General features: G+C 41.4%; 1 protein-coding gene across 1 annotated transcript in view; it reads left to right on the top strand.

The window, feature by feature from the left end:
• LOC137038384 (DDB1- and CUL4-associated factor 1) overlaps positions 1–11,865 on the top strand; it is a 41,884-nt gene extending 30,019 nt beyond the window's left edge. Inside the window, exons 18-25 of the mRNA XM_067412894.1 lie at positions 11–95; positions 620–853; positions 2,727–2,820; positions 3,500–3,604; positions 6,298–6,371; positions 6,601–6,693; positions 7,749–8,043; positions 11,052–11,865. Coding sequence (XP_067268995.1) covers positions 11–95; positions 620–853; positions 2,727–2,820; positions 3,500–3,604; positions 6,298–6,371; positions 6,601–6,693; positions 7,749–8,043; positions 11,052–11,110 — 1,039 coding nt within the window. The 3' untranslated portion in view covers positions 11,111–11,865. The remainder of the gene's footprint in view (positions 1–10; positions 96–619; positions 854–2,726; positions 2,821–3,499; positions 3,605–6,297; positions 6,372–6,600; positions 6,694–7,748; positions 8,044–11,051) is intronic.
• Positions 11,866–21,612: the final 9,747 nt, after the last annotated feature.

The raw sequence follows: 21,612 nt of genomic DNA, 5'->3' as shown, positions 1-21,612 counted from the left end.
CTGTTTCTAGGCACTCATTCCTGGATGATCATTATGTGGAGTTCAGCAAACTCTCTCAGGACAGAGTCATAGGAACAAAGGAACACATCGCACATGCAAGTCTCCTTTAAATCGAGTCTATCGAACGTTATTTAGGGCTACACTGCAAAAAATGCTCTTCTTATTTAGTATTTTTTTCCTTGTTTCCAGTCCAAATATCTAAATATTCTTAAATCAAGAGTAATTTACTAGATCAGTAAATTGACATAAGATATTTTGCTTGTTTTCTGGGGATTTTTTGTGTGTGTGCTTAAAACAGGCAAAATGATCTGCCAATGGAATGAGGAGAAAACTAATCTTATTTCTGTTTGGGATGGAAACAAGACTTCAATCAAAAACAAAATTATTTTTCTCACCCAAATGGCAGATCATTTTGCCTGTTTTAAGCACAAACCCCTTTTAACTTTATTTTCAACAAAACGAGAACATATCTTACGTTGTTTTACTGATCTAGTAAATGCATCTTGATTTTAGAATTGTTTGATAGTTAGACTGGAAACAAGACACCATGACTGAGTAAGAAGAGCATGTTTTGCAGTGTAAATAACAGCATCAGACTCTACGGTGTGTGTTTCTGCAGATATATGACATTCAGACCGGGCAGAAAATCCTGACGCTCAATAACCCCGACCTGGCCAACAACTACAAGCGCAACTGTGCCACCTTTAACCCCACGGACGACCTTGTGCTGAATGATGGGGTCATGTGGGACGTCCGCACGGCTCAGGCCATCCATAAGTTTGACAAGTTCAACATGAACATCAGTGGCGTTTTCCATCCCAACGGACTGGAGGTCATCATCAACACTGAGATCGTATCCTTTTCTGCTCCGTGAGCCGGGGCTTGTTTTATCCAAAAATTCTTACATTAAGAAACATTTACTAGACAAGCAAAAGTAATTGTCTTGTTTTGGGAAAAAATAACTCAAAATTAAGAGTTTGTTCTTAAAATAAGATAAATAATCTGCCAATGGGGTAAACTAAATAATCTTGTTTTCTGTTTGAATTAAAGGGTTACTTCAGCGATTAGCATATGGCTTTGTATCAGTAGAAACCCTGGAGTATATTCAAATGATTGTGCTTTCCCCCCTCATATCTCCCTGAGACAAGAGATTTATGCATTTTATTTCCGGAAAAATTCCTCCTATGATGCAAATTGACGATTTTTGCATCATAGGAGGAATGTTTGCCCAAAGGCTAAAGACTACAGCCAGCAGAGGGAGCCATTTCCGCATGTTTTGAATCCGCGCATGGGGGATGGGAGATAACACTCAGCTGGCAGGGAGAGCTCAGCTGGCAGGCACTCATTTAAACGGAGCTATGGTGAGCAATGTAAGTCTTTTAACTTCTCAAATTAATTTCTATGAAAGTTAAGCTTGTAAAGGCATGAACTGAAACGCGCCAGACTGAACTCGCGTTGTGAATGTATGCCGCGAGTGTAGTCGCGATTACCTCAGCTCTCATCACTCGTGCAGTTAGTGCTCAGTGCTGTAATACTCGCGCGGAGACTCACTCATTATATTGAACAGACACGTTCAGGTTTTATTTGTAGTGTCTTCTCTAACTCAGTCACTGTAATCAAGTTGGTGGCGCTGGGAATGGCACAGGGCAGCGAAGCATTCTGGGAATTGTAGTCTTTCATCCCCATGGGACAAAAATGCATTTTCTGTCTTTTCTCAGTCTAGAAGACACCAAATTCAAAAATAATTTCACATTTCTACTACATTGATGACCCAGTTTAAATACAGATTCATCTTCCCAGCGCTGAAGTACCCCTTTAAGATTATTTTTCTCACCCCATTGGCAGATTATTTATCTTATTTTAAGCAAAAACTCTCTTCATTTTGAGTTATTTTTCCCAAAACAAGACAATGACTTTTGCTTGTCTAGTAAATACTTCTTATTTTAAGAATTGTCAGATGTTTGGACTAGAAACAAGACAAAAATACTAAGTAAGAAAAGCATTTTTTTTGCAGTGAGAACATCTAAGCAACCCTCTAGCAACCACTCAGAACACCCTAGCAACCGCCTAGAAACATCCTAGCAACCGAGTGCCACTCAGAACACCCTAGCAACCGCCTAGAAACACCCTAGCAACCGAGTACTGAGTTTTCCCACTGCAGGCACCACTCACATTTTCTTCAGGAAATGTATATTGTAGTTTTTAGTGGTATCGGCTGATAAGAATGTCTTAATGTGTTATTTCCTTCAGCGGCAACACTTCAGATGCACATTCTGAATATCTTAAAATATATTTGGAATCACTTCAAAAAGGAAAATGGTTCAGTGCATATCGGCTCCATAAAATCATAATGAATAATTGTGTGTTTGGGACATGTAATTAATGTTGAGACCTGTGTTCTCAGAAATTATTTAAAAATCTGTTAGATTTATTGGCCGATATATCGGTTATCGGCTTTCAAATATAAAGTTATCGGTCATCCCTAACCTCTATAGTCACAGTTTTAACCACAATAAGCACATTATAACTGATCCTTACTTTAGTTTTTGATTGCAGTACACAGTAGTTAAAGACTCCGAGTGTAGAGTGTGACCCAGTAGGACAGTGCCTATAATAATGTAGAAAAATGATGCTGTTGATTTGGGGAAAGTCTTGCCGGAAAACATGGAGATTGTTGAATGCTGAGCCTTTCTTTGCTGCATTGTTTGCTTTAACCGGAGCTCCAGTGGGATTTGAGGACGTTCCATCTTCTTCACACCGTCCCAGCGCTCGATCAGTGCAGGATTGTTTTCAACAACAACGGGACCGTCATTTACGGAGGTGAGGGACAAACAGGGTCTTAATGTTTGCCATCTTTATTGCGGTTTCTCATCGGTCGACACTCCATTCCCCACCCTGATTTAAAGAACAAGTTTACACTGCCAAAAATGCTCTTCTTACTCTGTATTTTTGTCTTGTTTCCAGTCTAAATATCTAACAATTCTTAAATCAAGATGCATTTACTAGATCAGTAAAACGACAAATATTTTTTCTTGTTTTCTTAAAAATAAAATAAAACTGAAGTGAGTTTTTGCTTAAAACAGGCAAAATGATCTGCCAATGGGGTGAGAAAAATAATCTTATTTCTGATTGAAATCTTGTCTCTTGTTTTCGTCCCAAACAGAAATAAGATTATATTTCTCACCCCATTGGCAGATCATTTTGCCTGTTTTAAGCAAAAACTCACTTCATTTTGATATTTTCCGCCAGAAAACAAGCAAAAATATCTTATGTCATTTTACTGATCTAGTAAATGCATCTTGATTCAAGAATTTTTAGATATTTGGACTGGAAACAAGAAAAAAATACTGAATAAGAAGAGCATTTTTTGCAGTGTAAAGACACATTGATGAGTATCATAACTGGGTCTGAATACTCATGAATATTAATTAGTGTTTATTCTGACGATATTGCTCTGGATGAATAGTGTGTGTGTCTGATGTTCTGGAGTGTGTTGTAGCCATGTTGCAGGCTGACGATGAGGATGATATGATGGAGCAGCAGATGAAGAGTCCATTCGGATCCTCCTTCAGGACCTTCGATGCCACCGACTATAAACCCATCGGTACCTTCACTCTCTCAGTTCATAAGCACTCTTACACTGCAAAAAATGCTTCTATTACGTAGTATTTTTGTCTTGTTTATACTGAAAATATCTAAAAGTTCTTACATTAAAGGTCCCGTTCTTTGCGATTCCATCTTTCAAACTTTAGTTAGTGTGTAATGTTGCTGTTAGAGCATAAATAATACCTGTAAAATTATAAAGCTCTAAGTTCAATGCCAAGCGAGATATTTTATTTAACAGAAGTTCCCTTTCAAAGCCTACAGCGAGCGGCCGGTTTGGACGACACCGCTGCACTTCCTGCTGTGACGACACTAGAACCGTTTGTTGACGAACCCTCCTCCCACAAGAACACGCAAATTCGGGGGCGTTGTCCTTTTGCTCTCGCAGGTCGAGAATAGGAAGCGTTGTTTTTTTAGAGTGTGTTTGTCGCCATGCCATTGAAACGCTGTTATTTTCATCCTGGAGTCAGATCACCTTTGTTTGGCCTTCCCGCGGACGCCAGAGTCCTGCACAGGTCCATTTTTGGAGACCCGCCCTCGCCCGCACCCGCAAGGTTTAGCACCAGATCCGCCCCGTGACCCGTGAAAATATCAAAATTAAATCCGTACCCGCCCAGACCCATTAATATTTGGCCCGTTACCCGACCCGTGCCTGCGATAAATCACACACGCTAAAACATTCAAATTAAAATGCTTTATTTTTTATCTTGCACCTCTCTCAACATCAACAGCGTCATGAATGGGCTAATGAAACGGGCAAAAGTGCCTTTAAAGACTCATTGTCAACAATTTCATATAGCTACTCCACTCAACTTTACTTTTTCCATTGCTACTCCTGCAACGCTTGCTCCATCTGCGCTACGAGAGGCATCAACAAAAGTTTCAATGTCGCAGTGGTGGTGACGTGATGGGTCAAATGGCATATCATTGTTGCGTGTATGTGTAATGGTAATTTGGACATAGAAATTGTAATAGCCTACAATATGTTCGATGGGGAAAGAAGGAGGCGGGAACCGGCGAACATTTAAAAGACTTTAACCAAACAAAACGAAAGTGGGCAGCCCTTCATGGACATCTGCCAAGCGCACACATAATAAAAAGTAAACAACTCAACGTGAAAATCCAGGTCTGGTGATCTCTCGTCCTTATATGCTTCCGAGCTCCCTCAGAGGACTCGAGACCGGTGTGGCTTGCAGGTGACGCTCATTCACAATCACGCCCTGGTCTCGCTCTCTCTCTCTTTCGCTTTGCCACAGAAATATTGCACACATTTTTCATCCGCCCATCCGCGCCACTGGTATACCCGCCCGCACAGTTAATTATCCGCCCGCATCCCTGCCCGTGAATTTTATAAATGCCACTTTTATGCGGGTACCCGCGGATACCCGACCCGTTGCAGGACTGACGGACGCTGTACGTAGAGATCAATGGCTACAGTTTATGGTTAACTCGGTTCCGGAAAATTATGATCACAATTTAAAACTATGTGCAGCACATTTTGCTGAGGACTGCTTCCTCAATCTCAATCAGTTTAATGCCGGATTCGCAAAAAGATTATTCTTTAAAGATGACGCAGTTCCCTCTTTGTCTGGAGAAGGCGTTGTTTATGGAGCACAACCGGTAAGTGTATTTTATTATTTAAGTCGGTCCGTTTAACAGTTTATGTAACTCATGACACAAAGTGCAACGCTGTTTAGCTTTGTTAACTAACGTTAGATGGTAATTGAAACTAATCCGAAAAACTTAGCATATAAAAGTGTAGTAATTCATTCAGACCCCATCGATTGTTGGTGTTTGTAATGATCAGTTTAAACTCCTGAATAGACAGCTGACCGTTCTGAAACATCCAGCAAAAGTCTTTCCTGAGCAGGTTGTAATCGATCCTCTTCGATATTCTCCGGGTCTGATTCCGGCTCAAATTGATAAGGCAATATAGACATTTCTGCAATAAAATTGAGCGCGCGTATCTACCCGTTATGGTAAGAGGCGGGACCTTTCCGGGCAACGTGCTAAGCTGCTGTCCAATCACAGCGCGGGAAGCGCTGGCCCAATCAGAACTCGTTACGTGTTTCTGAAGGAGGGACTTCATAGAACAAGGAAATCATCAGGCCGTTTTTAGGACAGAGGAAACAGCGCTGTACAGATAAGTCAACTGTGTGAGAAATACTGTGTTTTTACACGCGAAACATGAACTCATGTTATATTGCACACTGTAAACATAATCAAAGCTTCAAAAACACATGAAGAACGGGACCTTTAAGAAACATTTACTAGACGAGCAAAAGTAATTGTCTTGTTTTGGGAAAAAATAACTCAAAATTAATGGGGTGAGAAAAATAATCTTGTCTTCTGTTTGAATTAAGATTTTTCTCACCCCATTGGCAGATTTTTAATCTTATTTTAAGCAAAAACTCTCTTCATTTTGAGCTATTTTTCCCCAAAACAAGCCGATTGCTTTTGCTTGTCTAGTAAATACTTCTTGTTTTAAGAATTTGTAGATGTTTGGACTAGAAACAAGACAAAAATACTGAGTAAGAAGAGCATTTTTTGCAGTGCAGATCCGTCTGATCAGAGTGTGTATTGTGTTTCTAGTGTAAAGGCATTAGGGTTTGCATTTGCAGACCAATCAAAACTATCTGGGACTGGTGTGTGTTTGTATATTAGATCTTTATGATGGTCTGTTTGCTTTCTCAGCCACCATTGACGTGAAGAGGAACATCTTTGACCTGTGCACAGACACGAAAGACTGCTATCTGGCGGTCATTGAGGTATGCTGTGCGTTTAGCGGTTTATTTTATTTATTATATGGTTTTGTGTGTATAGCTGCATCAACTCTGGATCATTGTGGGTTTAAAATTGAGATTTGTCTTGTTCGGTTTGATGACAGTGCACAAAATTATCTTCTCGGATATGAATTCTACAAACCTACAATGTGTGTGTGTGTGTGTGTGTGTGTGTGTGTGTGTGTGTGTGTGTGTGTGTGTGTGCGCGCTACAGAATCAGGACTCGATAAATATGGACACTGTGTGTCGGCTGTATGAAGTCGGTCGCCAAAGACTCGCTGAGGAGGAAGAGGATGAGGAAGATCAGGTGAGGCTGACGCAAACCACACATTAGAAATTTGTTTTTATTTAGTGGGTGTGTGAGAAAAGGAGAGTGAGAGAAGGAGTGTGTGCGTGTGAGAGAAGGAGAGTGTGTGTGAGTGGGTGTGTGAGAGGGAGAGTGTGTGTGAGAAAATGAGTGAAAGGGAGTGTGTGCGTGTGAGAGAGTGTGTGTGTGTGTGTGAGAGAAAAGGAGAGTGAGAGAAGGTGTGTGTGTGTGTGTGTGTGTGTGTGTGAGAGAAGGAGAGTGTGTGTGTGTGAGTGGGTGTTGTGAGAGGGAGAGTGTGTGTGAGAAAATGAGTGAAAGGGAGTGTGTGCGTGTGAGAGAAAGAGAGTGTGTGTGTGTGTGTGTGTGAGAGAATGAGAGTGTGTGTGTGAGAGTGGGTGTTGAGAGGGAGAGTGTGTGTGTGTGAGAAAAGGAGAGTGAGAGAAGGAGTGGGTGCGTGTGAGAGAAGGAGTGTGCTTGTGTGAGAAGGAGAAGGAGTGTGTGCGTGTGTGAGAAGGAGAACGAGTGTGTGTGTGTGTGTGTGTGAGAAAAGGAGAGTGAGAAAAGGAGTGTGCGTGTGAGAGAAGGAGTGTGCTTGTGTGAGAAGAAGAAGGAGTGTGTGCGTGTGTGAGAAGGAGAACGAGTGTGTGTGTGTGTGAGAAAAGGAGAGTGCTTGCGTGCGTGCGAGAGAAGGAGTGTGTGTGTCAGTGAGGGTGTGTGTGTGTTTGATGGAATGAGCCATTCTGTAAATCCTCAATTAATAAAATATATATTTTAAAGGGTTTTTTTGTGTTTTTTTTTTAAACATTTATTTTAGTTTAGTCCTTTTGACCGTTAAAATGATACTTGATGTCTGTGAAAGCCCTTTTCTTGTGATGTGCACTTCGATGTCCCCCACACTGCTGAAGGGAGGATGGAGTTCAGAAGACTCTGCGAAACCTTCTGAATGAAGCTCGATGTAGAAACCGCATGGCTTAACCTGTTTTAGGGTTTCTCTGGCGTTCTCTGTCTATCTTTGATGTCTTCTGACCAAGTTTGATGTCCTTTGTTTAATTCAGGAGGAGGACGATCAGGATGAAGAGGATGATGATGACTCTGATGATGACATCGATGACATCGACACTGACCCGCTATTGGCCGAGCTGGAGAATGAGAATAACGGGGAGGAAGAGGAGGAGGATGGAGAGCACGACTTCTCTCCATCTGATGATGAAGAGGTGGCTCGTCTTCTGGATGAAGAGGCTGATGATGACGACGACGATGATGACGACGATGATGATGATGATGACGACGATGATGATGATGATGATTCTGATGACAATGAGCGAGATGTGGAGCTCGTGTTAGCCAACAGTAAGTTTGACATTTATTACAAAAAGAATCGCTTTCAAGGCGTTGGGAATCGAGAGTCAACATTTTGAATTGAGCCCTTTTCAATTCGAAATAGTTTACCATTCATTTGACTCTCGCTCATTAATAATAATTGGAAGTCCATTTTATTTCTGCAAAAGGTTCTTTAGGAAAATGAGTTGCAAATAACCAGTTAAGAAGAAAGCATTTCAGCTTCTTTTTTTTTTGCGCCATTGTGTGATGACGTCACTAGAACGCAATTCTAACAACTTATTTTTATGGTATAAAACGTTCAAATAAAGCCATATGTGAACGCACATCACCGATCATTACCATGCATTTCATTCACTTAGATTAATGGTGTTTATTGTCATTGTTTCCTTCTGTGATCCTGCATCGTGGACAAGTTTACTACATTTTGCACACAAAAACTCAACCATTATACGATTTAAGCTAAAATGATGTTGTCCACAAAGGTAGGTTTTGAGCGCTGCTGACAGATGCAGATGTGAGGGTCTTATTTTCATTTTCTATTTTCTTTTATTTTCTATAATCCAATGATAGTTCTGAAAGAAAATGTGCCTAGACTAGAGTACAGATTAATGACCAAGTCTAACGTTGCGTCGTAATGAACGTAACTTGCTCGCGCATCTGATTGACAAATAAACCTCTGAAAAACGCAATGGTCTTAGATTGGTCAGATGGCCAAATGTAGTTTCCTGTATTTTTATTGGCTGAAGTGCCAAGCAAAGGTTGCCAGGCCACGCCCCTTCCCATTACGGGCAGAAGTCACATCTGCGGAGACTAGCGAGGGTTTATGATGTCACCAACCCAGGAAGAAGCTCGTTGTAGTCCAAACCAGCCATTTTTGTAGGCAATAAACTGCCGTCACTTTAAAAGACAATATCTCCGTTTGCATTGAACTTTCACCGCTGTAACTTTGCAGAGACTGTTTATGCTCAAGCAGCGACATTACACACTAACTAAAGTTACACAAGTCAAATCGCATGCAACCACGCCTTTAAATTAACTTTTGATAAATGTTCCTCCAGAAAATGCCACGGCTTTCTAATGTTCATCTGGAGCCCTGCGTGTGTTCATGTTTTCACTTGCGTCCGAACACCAGAAATGAACCTGGGAAGAGTTACACCTCAAAGAAGGCGGGGCCTCAGAGCCACACCCACCTATTACAGCATCACCACACCGACCAATGAGAGTTCGAATGTGTTCTCCAGCCAGAACGAACTTTTCCAGAAAGTCCTGAAATGAGATTTGTTTTTAATGGTTTTGTTCAAAATAACATTATACCAGTTGAAGTAAATCAGGCTTTATGTGCAAAGGGGAGAGCAGGTCCTGTACAACCGGCTCCTCCCGCGATCCTGAAGCCAGTACTGAAGTGATGTAAACTGTAATTCCTCCACTGGCCACTAGAGCGGCTCCAGAAGCTGATACTGTAGTAATGTAAACTGCAGTTCCTCCTCTGGCCACTAGAGCGGCTCCAGAAGCCGATACTGTAGTAATGTAAACTGCAGTTCCTCCTCTGGCCACTAGAGCGGCTCCTGAAGCCGATACTGTAGTAATGTAAACTGCAGTTCCTCGTCTGGCCACTAGAGCGGCTCCAGAAGCCGATACTGTAGTAATGTAAACTGCAGTTCCTCCGCTGGCCACTAGAGCGGCTCCAGAAGCTGATACTGTAGTAATGTAAACTGCAGTTCCTCCACTGGCCACTAGAGCGGCTCCAGAAGCTGATACTGTAGTAATGTAAACTGCAGTTCCTCCTCTGGCCACTAGAGCGGCTCCAGAAGCTGATACTGTAGTAATGTAAACTGCAGTTCCTCCACTGGCCACTAGAGCGGCTCCAGAAGCCGATACTGTAGTAATGTAAACTGCAGTTCCTCCACTGGCCACTAGAGCGGCTCCAGAAGCCGATACTGTAGTAATGTAAACTGCAGTTCCTCCTCTGGCCACTAGAGCGGCTCCAGAAGCCGATACTGTAGTAATGTAAACTGCAGTTCCTCCTCTGGCCACTAGAGCGGCTCCAGAAGCCGATACTGTAGTAATGTAAACTGCAGTTCCTCCTCTGGCCACTAGAGCGGCTCCAGAAGCCGATACTGTAGTAATGTAAACTGCAGTTCCTCGTCTGGCCACTAGAGCGGCTCCTGAAGCCGATACTTTAGTAATGTAAACTGCAGTTCCTCGTCTGGCCACTAGAGCGGCTCCAGAAGCCGATACTGTAGTAATGTAAACTGCAGTTCCTCGTCTGGCCACTAGAGCGGCTCCTGAAGCCGATAATGTAGTAATGTAAACTGCAGTTCCTCGTCTGGCCACTAGAGCGGCTCCTGAAGCCGATACTGTAGTAATGTAAACTGCAGTTCCTCGTCTGGCCACTAGAGCGGCTCCAGAAGCCGATACTGTAGTAATGTAAACTGCAGTTCCTCGTCTGGCCACTAGAGCGGCTCCAGAAGGAGCAGAATCTCATTGAGCTCATGTTAAAATGCCCAACTTTACAGCAGAATAAAACATGTTTACAGTCTGAGACAAATTGTGTTTTTGGTCTCTACGGCTAATTTTGACCTTCATGACGACTGAGGGGGCGAATGTTTTTATAACTCATTCGTTTATAATATATAACGCCTTAAAGTTCTGCATAATTAAGGGCGTGGTTACTTTGAGTGACAGGTGGATAGCCATTTATCTGCCGTCTATAGTCATTGTGTCACCTAAGCTCCGCCCACATCCCGCCTCTTTGCCCATTGTCTGTTATCCGGGAGTGACTCGCGATGACTCCCTCACAAGATGGCGACGGCTCGTCTCTACTTTACGCTTCAGAACAGCTCATCGGAATCCTATGGGTGACGTCACGGACACTACGGACATATTTATTACAGTCTATGATTCTGTAGCATCAGAAGTGTTTGCGAACAAAATCAAAACATGCACGACATGCCATGTAAATATGAAGATGTCATGCTATGTTTATTCTCTGAACCGTTGTTCTCCTTTTCCTGTAGCAGACAGCTCTGATAACTCGGACCTGGAAGACGACATCATCCTTGCCCTGAATGAGTGACCCGACAGGAAGTGACCCTACAGGAAGTGACCTCAGAGAACACCTGACAGGAAGATGTCCAGCGGAGGAGTGGATGGGCGGCTCGTGCGAAACGAACGGCGTTTGTTTTTGGTAACGTTCCTTCTACACGCTGGCGTCGCTTCAACACCTTCGTGCGTGTGTGTGTGTTAGCGTGTGTTTCGGTGTGTGTGTGTGTGGGGTTCTGGGTAGATCTGATGCACACGTGCAGTATGTCCATTGACCTGTGACCTGCCCTCCACTCCTCAGGTGATCTCACTTTAGTTTGATTTAATCTAAACGGCTGAAAATCTAGTTGCTTAGACGTTTAGTTCATGCTTTTTTTGCTTTTTGAAGGGTAGTTTTGTTCATTTTTCAAGGCGGTGCTTTTTTAAGGCCCCTTTTGTCAGCTGACCAATCGGATTGAGATGTCTGACACGTTGACTGAGCAATAATTTCCGTTGATCTAGATTCATATAAAGGACAGTCCGGCCTGTGAGGCTTGACCCCTGCTGACACCTGCAGCTCTGTAAGAGGAAGTTCACTGGCGCTGCCGTAGATGCACTTGTTTGCTTCTTGAATTGCATTTGACATGAAGTTAAACATTTTTAAGCATCTGTGTACAGCCTTTACTTACTTTATGGTTTAATGTTTTTGTTCATGCCTTTCCAAAAGTAAACCTCTACGGCAACATTGTGTACAGAATGTATTAAAAATATTTTTACTATACATGTTATTACAATAAAAGAGTCAATTTGTTTGGTTTTATTCATTTTTTGAGTGTTGTCAAACTGTCTGTTCACCATGAAAGAAAAATGTTCACCCTGACCAATGCTCGCTACTGACCCCTGACCAATGCTCACTACTGACCCCTGACCAATGCTCACTACTGACCCCTGACCAATGCTCACTACTGACCCCTGACCAATGCTCACTACTGACCCCTGACCAATGCTCGCTACTGACCCCTGACCAATGCTCGCTACTGACCCCTGACCAATGCTCACTACTGACCCCTGACCAATGCTCACTACTGACCCCTGACCAATGCTGACTACTGACCCCTGACCAATGCTCACTACTGACCCCTGACCAATGCTCACTACTGACCCCTGACCAATGCTCACTACTGACCCCTGACCAATGCTGACTACTGACCCCTGACCAATGCTGACTCCTGACCAATGCTCGCTACTGACCCCTGACCAATGCTCACTACTGACTCCTGACCAATGCTGACTACTGACCCCTGACCAATGCTCACTACTGACCCCTGACCAATGCTCACTACTGACCCCTGACCAATGCTCGCTACTGACCCCTGACCAATGCTCGCTACTGACCCCTGACCAATGCTCGCTACTGACCCCTGACCAATGCTCGCTACTGACCCCTGACCAATGCTCGCTACTGACCCCTGACCAATGCTCACTACTGACCCCTGACCAATGCTCACTACTGACCCCTGACCAATGCTCACTACTGACCCCTGACCAATGCTGACTACTGACCCCTGACCAATGCTGGCTACTGACCCCTGACCAATGCTCGCTACTGACCCCTGACCAATGCTCGCTACTGACCCCTGACCAATGCTCGCTACTGACCCCTGACCAATGCTCACTACTGACCCCTGACCAATTCTGACTACTGACGCCTGACCAATGCTCGCTACTGACCCCTGACCAATGCTCACTACTGACCCCTGACCAATTCTGACTACTGACGCCTGACCAATGCTCGCTACTGACGCCTGACCAATGCTCGCTACTGACCCCTGACCAATGCTCGCTACTGACCCCTGACCAATGCTGACTACTGACCCCTGACCAATGCTGACTCCTGACCAATGCTCGCTACTGACCCCTGACCAATGCTGACTACTGACCCTTGACCAATGCTGACTACTGACCCTTGACCAATGCTGACTACTGACCCCTGACCAATGCTGACTACTGACCCCTGACCAATGCTGACTCCTGACCAATGCCCGCTTCTGACCCCTGACCAATGCCCGCTTCTGACCCCTGACCAATGCTGACTACTGACCCCTGACCAATGCTGACTACTGACCCCTGACCAATGCTGACTCCTGACCAATGCCCGCTACTGACCCCTGACCAATGCCCGCTACTGACCCCTGACCAATGCCGACTACTGACCCCTGACCAATGCCGACTACTGACCCCTGACCAATGCCGACTACTGACCCCTGACCAATTCTGACTACTGACCCCTGACCAATGCTTGCTGCTGACCCCTGACCAATGCTGACTACTGACTCCTGACCAATGCTCGCTACTGACCCCTGACCAATGCTGACCCCTGACGTGTTTGTTACTGTATTTCCACTGTTCTTATATGGACACATCACTGTGAAACCCATTCTTTATCAGCGTGCGCTCACTGGTTCTGCAGACAGTCTGCTCAGGTCCTGCTCTGCCGCTGAGTGTCCCGTGACATTACAGAGGACTAATATACTTCAGCAGTGTGCCTTCTGAAGAGCGGTCTCTGACCCTCAGACAGAAGTAAAGTCTGCACACCACTCATTTCAAAAACTAAAACCGCTAAAGAAATCATGTCAGATCTTTAGCCAACTTTGGTGTAATCTTGAAAGCGGTAAACAAATAGAAATGTTTTAAAGCCTCAAATGGCGTGTTTGCAAGTGTGCACACCCTTTTATAACACTGAATTAACCAATTAAGCTCTTGCTGAAAGATGATTCTAGTTCTATGGTCATCGTTTAAAGGGACAGTTCACACACAAATATTTTTCTCCCTCAAGCTGTTCCAATCCTAAGTTTCTCTCTTCTGCTTAAAGGGATAGTTCACCCCAAAATGAAAATTGTCATAATTTACTCACTCTGAAGTTTTTCCAAACCGGTTTGAGTTTCTTTCTTCTGCTGAACACAAAAGACATTTGAAAGAATATCGGTGACCAAACAGTTGAAGGCCCTTTTGACTTCCATAGGATTTTTTTTCCTATTATGGATGTCAATGGGGTCCATCAACTGTTTGGTTATCCATAATCTTTTAAATATCTTCTTCTGTATTTAACAGAAGAAAGAAACTCAAACCGGTTTGGAACAACTTCAGATTGAGTAAATGAAGACAGAATTTTTAATTTTGGGTGAACTATCCCTTTAACACCGAGATCTTGAAGAGTGTTGGTCTCTAAATGGTTGATGAACTCATTGACTACCATTCAAAGTTTTCACGTGATGTCACTCTTATAGGAACGCAAACCAAGCGTTAGAAGTAGAAGCGTTTTGCAGTTTGAAGAGCGAGCTTATTTCAGTATACACCGATCAGGCATAACATTATGACCTGATATTGTGTTGGTCCCCCTGACCCGTCTCTGGACTCCTCTAGACCCCTGAAGGTGTACTGTGGTATCTGGCACCAAGATTTTAGCAGCAGATCCTTTAAGTCCTGTAAGTTGTAAGGTGGGGCCTCCATGGATCGGTCTTGTTTGTTCAGCACATCCCACAGATGCTCGATTGGATCAAGGTTTCCCAGCAGAACATTGGCCAAAGCATCACACTGCCTCCGCCGGCTCGCCTTCTTCCCATAGTGCATCCTGGGGCCATGTGTTCCCCAGGTAAGCCACACACACACACACACACCCGGCCATCCACGTGATGTAAAAGAACACGTGATTCCTCAGACCAGGCCACCTTCTTCCATTGCGCCATGGTCCAGTTTTTTTTTTTTTTTTTTTACAAAAATCCTCCAGCTCCTGCAGATTCTTCAGTTTTCCAGCATCTTCTGCATATCTGAACCCTTTCCAGCGGTGAGTGTGTGATTCTGAGATGTGAGGCTGATTGAGGGACTCAAACAACTATTAAAAAAAGGTTAAAAGATTCACTGACGCTCCAGAAGGAGAAACACGACGCATTAAAGGTAGGGTAGGTAAGAATTGGTTAAATTTTTTTTTTCCACATTTGTTTAAATGTTCTTTATACATCAATACACCATTAAAATGTAAGTACTCTGAGAAAGAAAGTATAAAAATTGAGTGTCTGTAGACCTCTCAGGACTGTTTTAAAGACAGCTCATTATTTCCATTCACTCCACCTTCTCCCTTCTGGGCTCTTTCCAAAGCCACGCCCCCAAAACACATGAACACGCCTCACCGACCAATCAGCTGGAAGACAATGCGTCTCAGACGAGCGGAGTGCATGTTGTGACATCATGTCAGAATCACATAATAAAACATCTAAGTTTATCAGTATGAATATAAACAGATAAGATGTCTTTAGTCCTCACTATCCAGCTAGAATACCGCTACTGGTAAAGTTTAAAAGATATTTGTGTTTGATTCGATAACGAGCTAGTTATATTTATGAGGCAAAGAAAACGGGTAGCATCATGTTTCCACAATAACATCAGTTATACTGTGATGAAGATGAATTTAGTGTAAGATTCATAACATATACTGTGTTTAGCATGTAAGAGTTTCCGTGATGAAAGCATTGTTGATTAGCAGCAGCTAAAGCTAACTCAATGCTGGATGCGGTGTACTAGCTTACACACATGCTTTTTGTCATCTAAAGTTAAATTTAGCGAAATTCAACACGACAGCGATCAACTTGAGCTAAGCATATTGAGTATTTATCATCTCTACTAATGGCTAAGTGTATAATATTGTAACTTTATGCTCAGTAATGTTATGTTAGCTATATTAGGCAGCTTTGTGTGCTAGCGAGACATGCTTCATGAAAACATAAACCAAAAAAATGTATAATCAGAATGAAAGATGACCTGTCCAGCAGAAATACAGCCAGCAATGAGGCGTTTTTCAGGTCCCTCAGTTCTCGCCATCGTGTGAAAGCCACACCCATATTTACTCGCGTTTGATTTCTTTGTTTATCCACAGACTTCTTGTGCATTGCCTTCACATGTAGGCCTACTGTCTTCCTGTTTTGCATTGTTTGCCTCCGCTGACTGCAACACCCGGCCCCGTGCATTTTGAATGCTTTTGCTCTTCCTAGGTGTGCTCATATGGGCGGGTCCTGTAGCGAAAGCGGTGGTTGCCATGGTAGCGAGAGAGAGTGACAGTCGCCCAAGCCAATCATTTGTTTCGTCCCGGATGAAAATAATGAGCAGTGTTTATTGCAGATTAAAAAGTCTAGAGTCACTCGGTTTTTATACTCTCCTTTTCAGAGTACTTACATTTTAATTATGTGTTGACATATAAAAAAGTTTAAACAAAAGTTTAAACAAATTTGGACAAAAGTGTTTTAGATCCGTTCTACCCTACCTTTAAGAGCCTTTAAGAGGTTAAAGATCGAGGTAAATTACTTAATTTGTCTTCAGGGAAACATGAGTATCTTCTGTTGATTCTGAAGGGCAGAACTACATTGAACAAACGGATATTTAAACAAAAGAAAAATTTGGGCATCTTGATCCTGTGCAAAAGTTTTCACCCCTGACTCTTAATGCGTCTTTCAAGCACCACTGTATTTATCGTTATGAAATAAAAGTGTCATATAAGATTTTGATCATGTCACCCAGCACTAGAAGAAGGGTATGAAAGAATTAGCAGCACTAAGCAATGCTGAGAATGATGACACTTAAATAAGTTCAGGTCTGGAAAAGAGAATCCGTATTATTAGGCAGGTACAGACGCTCCTCAGAGTCCTCTGGAGGAATGATTGGGGGCAGTTATCTGCCAAAAGCAGGTTTGAAGCTCATTTGAAGCCTCTTCCAGACCCTGGTGATGGAAAGGTCATCCAGAAAGGCTCTGATTGATGGGGGTCAGCCGAACTCCAGATGTGGAGATTTTATCCTTCATAAAAGTGCATCTATCATCATAATAGTGCATCTATCATCATAAATATCTAGCTTGCGCCAGACCTCCATCCATATTCAACTTACAAAAAAGCGTAGTTATCACGGGTTTATAAGCTTCCGTTCCACAGGGTCCAAACAGACCCTGGAGTACCGAAGGTGTTTTTAGTGCATGAGGAGGCTTCAGAGCTTCGGTCTAATCACCACATCTGATTTTTGTAGATCAGACCATCTCAACGTGTGCTCTGTGATTTGGGTCTACCGATCGCCTGCTGTGGTTGAGTAGTGAGCGTTTACATTGGCATCCATTCTATAGAAGAAGACGTTTTATTTATATAGCGCCTTTTCCAAGCTCAAGGTCGTTTTACAAAGTTATAGACAATACATTTGCACAAAATGACATTAGCATACTCACCAACACAAGACAAGAACCGGTCTTCATTAGCCACATCATCCAAAATACAAATTGAATAGATAAGTCTTAAGCTGGGTCTTGAAGGTAGAAAGTGATGGTAAATTACGCAACGATAGTGGAAGTGAATTCATCATTTAGACAGAGCCGGACAAACTACACAACATCATTACCTGAGTAAAAGTAAAAGTACTGCTGGTCAAATATTACTCCGGTACAAGTGAAAGTTGTAAAAACGGATTTTTACTGGAGTAAAAGTACAGAAGTATTTGTTTCAAAAGTATTTAAGTATCAAAAGTAAATTTCCTTCTTTATGTCGCCGCATTATTGTATTATAGTTGTATAAATGCACATTATGCCATCATGGTTTAAGCCAGTCAGTGACGCTCCATCTGACACACTAGCAGACGACTAACTTAAACTCATTTAAATACTTGTAGAAAAGTTACAAAGCTCTTTATAAAGCTGCTGTCACTTTAAGGCCGAATGCACGGATCCAATACACTGATACACATCTGATATTCTCCCAACTTTACTCTTCTCTGTTAGGGGTTAACAGCTTATGACCCAGGACCAGTAGTGAAGAAATGAAGACAGAGTCAGGATTCCAATTAAATAAAAGAAAAATTTACTTAAGAATAGTTTGCAGTTTCAAAAGCAGAAGCCAGCTTCAAGTCTCACAAGGAGTTCGTAGGCCGCGCTCCCTCTCTCACCGTCTCGTTGCCTCGCCCTATCGTACATACAATTGTCCCAACAGTTATACCGTTTTCAAGGTCTTATCCACGTCATTACTGCAATGTGGATGGTTCTGATTGGCTCAGAGACAATGCAGAGTCATGGTAAATTTCCACTCGAGTCAGTTAATCTGATGCACGTTTCCACTGACGTGTCACTTGTTGATGCTTTCACCCAGAATTAGGCCCGCAGTGACCTTCCAGATCTGGAGCAGGCGCCAGCTTGCCCAGAACAACAAGTCCACCCATCTCTTAGGGTGCCCATTGACACCATTCTGATCTGTAACACAGAATATTGCGCACATACACAGATACACAGTCTCTCCAAGGTTGGAGCTGATTAAGCTCCAGTTCTAACTAGTTCTTACCAAAACATACTGATAACATGTGCTTTCTTTTAGTGAGAGGGACACACAATAGTACAGGCAATATTCATCTTGATTCTTTAGTGTTTCAGTAAAAGGAAATATAAAAGGAATAAAACATAATAAATTAAATGAAAGACAAATCCATATTTCATATCTGGAAGCCGGGCTAAGTGAGCAAACCCTGTTGCTGCACTCCTGACATGTTAGGGGTGTGTGATACCTCCAAAATCCAAACACATGACCTTGTTGCCAGTGTTTAGTGACACATCACACAACTCTAGGCCAGACCCTCATTCACTCCTCAGAGACCAAATACACACTTTAGAAAACAAGAAACAAAGCAAAATCATAACTGGATAGAATCGTTATAATAATATAGGATAAATATTGATTAAAGTTTTGATTATGAAGTTAATTAGGATATAAATATATACAGGTATATTGAAGCGGCAGTGGATTTCAGAATCCCCCCCTTCACTCCCTCCTAAAGGCCAATTTTGGGGTCCCAATGACCCCCTAAAGTTGGTCTACCAATTTAGGCCGCTTCATAATGTTCAATGCCCTCCCTTTTAGTTTATAATCTTTGAAAAAAGAAAATCTCTTTCCCCTCAGGGATTTAACTTCAACCATTATTAATCTTATCCAATTTGGTTTTATCAATGGCTTGATTGATTACAATAAGCACACATTCATCCTCAGGAGGACATACTACATTAGCACCCCATGTTAAATACCACCCCATTATAAATACCAAGATATCTAATCTAAAAATAGGGATTTTAAATACACTTATTTCAAACACAGACCTTTTTCATCTTCAAAACAATAGTGGTCTGAAATAAAAATGAACAAAATAAATAGGCATAATAATCCATCCAATTACATTCAGTCTCTGCATAAAACATCCTTCAGTTTACAGTCTACATGCATGTACCATCTTAATTTCACATTCTATTCATTTCTTTCCCAAACATGTACATAACATCCATTTCATTCGCTTTTCGCTGATTTTACTCAAGAACCTTCTTGTTATCAATTATTTTCTTGTTATCAATTATTTTCTTGTTATTTTCATAACTCCATTTTCTTTTCCACATAGATTTCCACATACTCAAACCTTTTTATCAAACTTGCTTTTTCCATCAAATCCAGTTTTCACTAATGATAGCCCACATCATTTTTTAACTTAAAATGAACATAACCATAAAATTGTTAATGTTGAAAACTTCATCAAAGTGACATATTTATCCATTTGTATTACATTCATTCAGCTTGTTCACATCTTTATCTTGTGACATTGTGCTTAATCATACTCAATACAAATTATTTTTCAAAATATATTTCCAAACCCATGTTATTTAGTAAACCATTCAAAATCCATTCATTAGGGTTTCCTTTAAAGTAACATTTTTCTTTCAATGTCTTGTCCATTAAAACTCTTTAGGCGTAAGCTCCAAATGACCAAAATCTTTACCCTGTTGATTCATGTCATCTGGCAGTGATACTTCTCATCAAATCCTCACTAGCCTTCCTTTGCCACTTACACCAAAGTTGTTATAATTTTACCAGGAACTTACAAATTACCATTATCTCCCATATTACTTTATAAAGTATTCAATTTTGTACTGTCATCATCAATTTATTTAAAACTGTTTTAAAACAATCTGTATTTTGAAAATCATTCATTGTTCAATATTAACTTAATTTGATGTAAAGTGTTCATAAATTATGTCAGAAGTTTTATTTTCACAACATTAATCTTTAGGGCTATGTCTCTCTCGTTTTAACTTGTCAGATTATTCTTTATCAAAATAGTAAATCTCCAGTGCAGATGCACCATGTGACCATTAGTGTTTCAGTCTTATATCTACTGCTCTACAGAAACCAAAATATTATTTTACTCATCTCCTAATCCCAGTCACACACAAAAAAGTTAGTCACTTGCTCCTTTAACATTAATTAGACATTATTACTAGACATCTAATGTCCTGCATCCATTTAAGGGATAAACAATAAAAATAAAAATAAAACTTTTTCTTTTAGAAGTTATCTTTTTGGCCGCCCTTCTGCCTTCAGAAATATGAGGGAATCTCTGGATAATTTAGATAGTGACTTCAGCCAATTTGTCACTTTGTCTCTGCCGTCAAGTTTCTAACATTTATGTTCACCATTTCTAATCAATTGACATAATTTCAATTTAAACCCTCAGTTAAATTTAGAGATGGGTGTTTAACCCATTAAGAAACGGCAATCTTTAACTTTATAATTCCACTTCAACTAATCCAGAGATTAATTCAAATCAGCATCATAAATGACAAAATTAGTCATAATTACCAGTAACGGACAGAGCTGGATACCAGTCCACTTAAAGCTCGTCCCATGTTCTGGATCAACTTTTCCAGATTCCTTCAGAATTAGCAGTTTCTTTAAAAGTTGTCGTTTGCCTTAACCCATCTGTAATGATAAACACTCATTCCAGAGGTTAATGACCTCACACACACTCTCAGGACAGAACAGTTACACAAACCAACACATACAAAACATAAAGTGCAGTCATCAACAAACATACGCACATTAAACATATAATTTTGAATTGCTCATTATCAAAATTTGTTTTTAGTGTTTAACTAAAAAAATATTTAAACTCAGTTCTTACATGGTTTCTTAACCAATTTTCAAATCATGTCTGTTCATTATTCCTTCATTTTTAGAGAAGTCAGCTGGGTTGTTTTGGTTCTGATATCATTGCTTTTGTTTAGTTTCAGCTTTAGCACGACGATAACAGACAGAGCACCATTCCTCCTTCTCAAGCAGTCTCTCTCTCTCTCTCTTACACGGATAGTCTCTTATATTGAATTCATTAACCTTTAACCTTTACAAAGTTTAGAAATGTAAATGTTTAACTTTCAAATTAGAGCTATATAATCATCTCAAAATAAGTTATGCTATGAATTTTTTTTCTTCAAGTTACTTTAGTTAAATACCTTTTGTTATCCAGACCTCCTCTTTAAACTTCAACAGCTGTTCTTATCTTTAGACACCACCATGCCTTCAAATTCTCCTCTGCCATATCTAATGACCTGCAGGATTAAACTCATGATATGGAAATATTAGTTCAATATCACAGTTTTACTGATTCAGTTAATGCATTTTTGTTCTGGTCTCCACAAAGTTATTGACAATCACCTCATGGTCTCAG

Source organism: Pseudorasbora parva, chromosome 13, assembly GCF_024679245.1.
Source record: "Pseudorasbora parva isolate DD20220531a chromosome 13, ASM2467924v1, whole genome shotgun sequence".
Classification (NCBI taxonomy): Eukaryota; Metazoa; Chordata; class Actinopteri; order Cypriniformes; family Gobionidae; genus Pseudorasbora; species Pseudorasbora parva.
The sequence above is the reverse complement of the archived record's forward strand: the minus strand, read 5'-3'. Positions and strand labels throughout refer to the sequence as shown.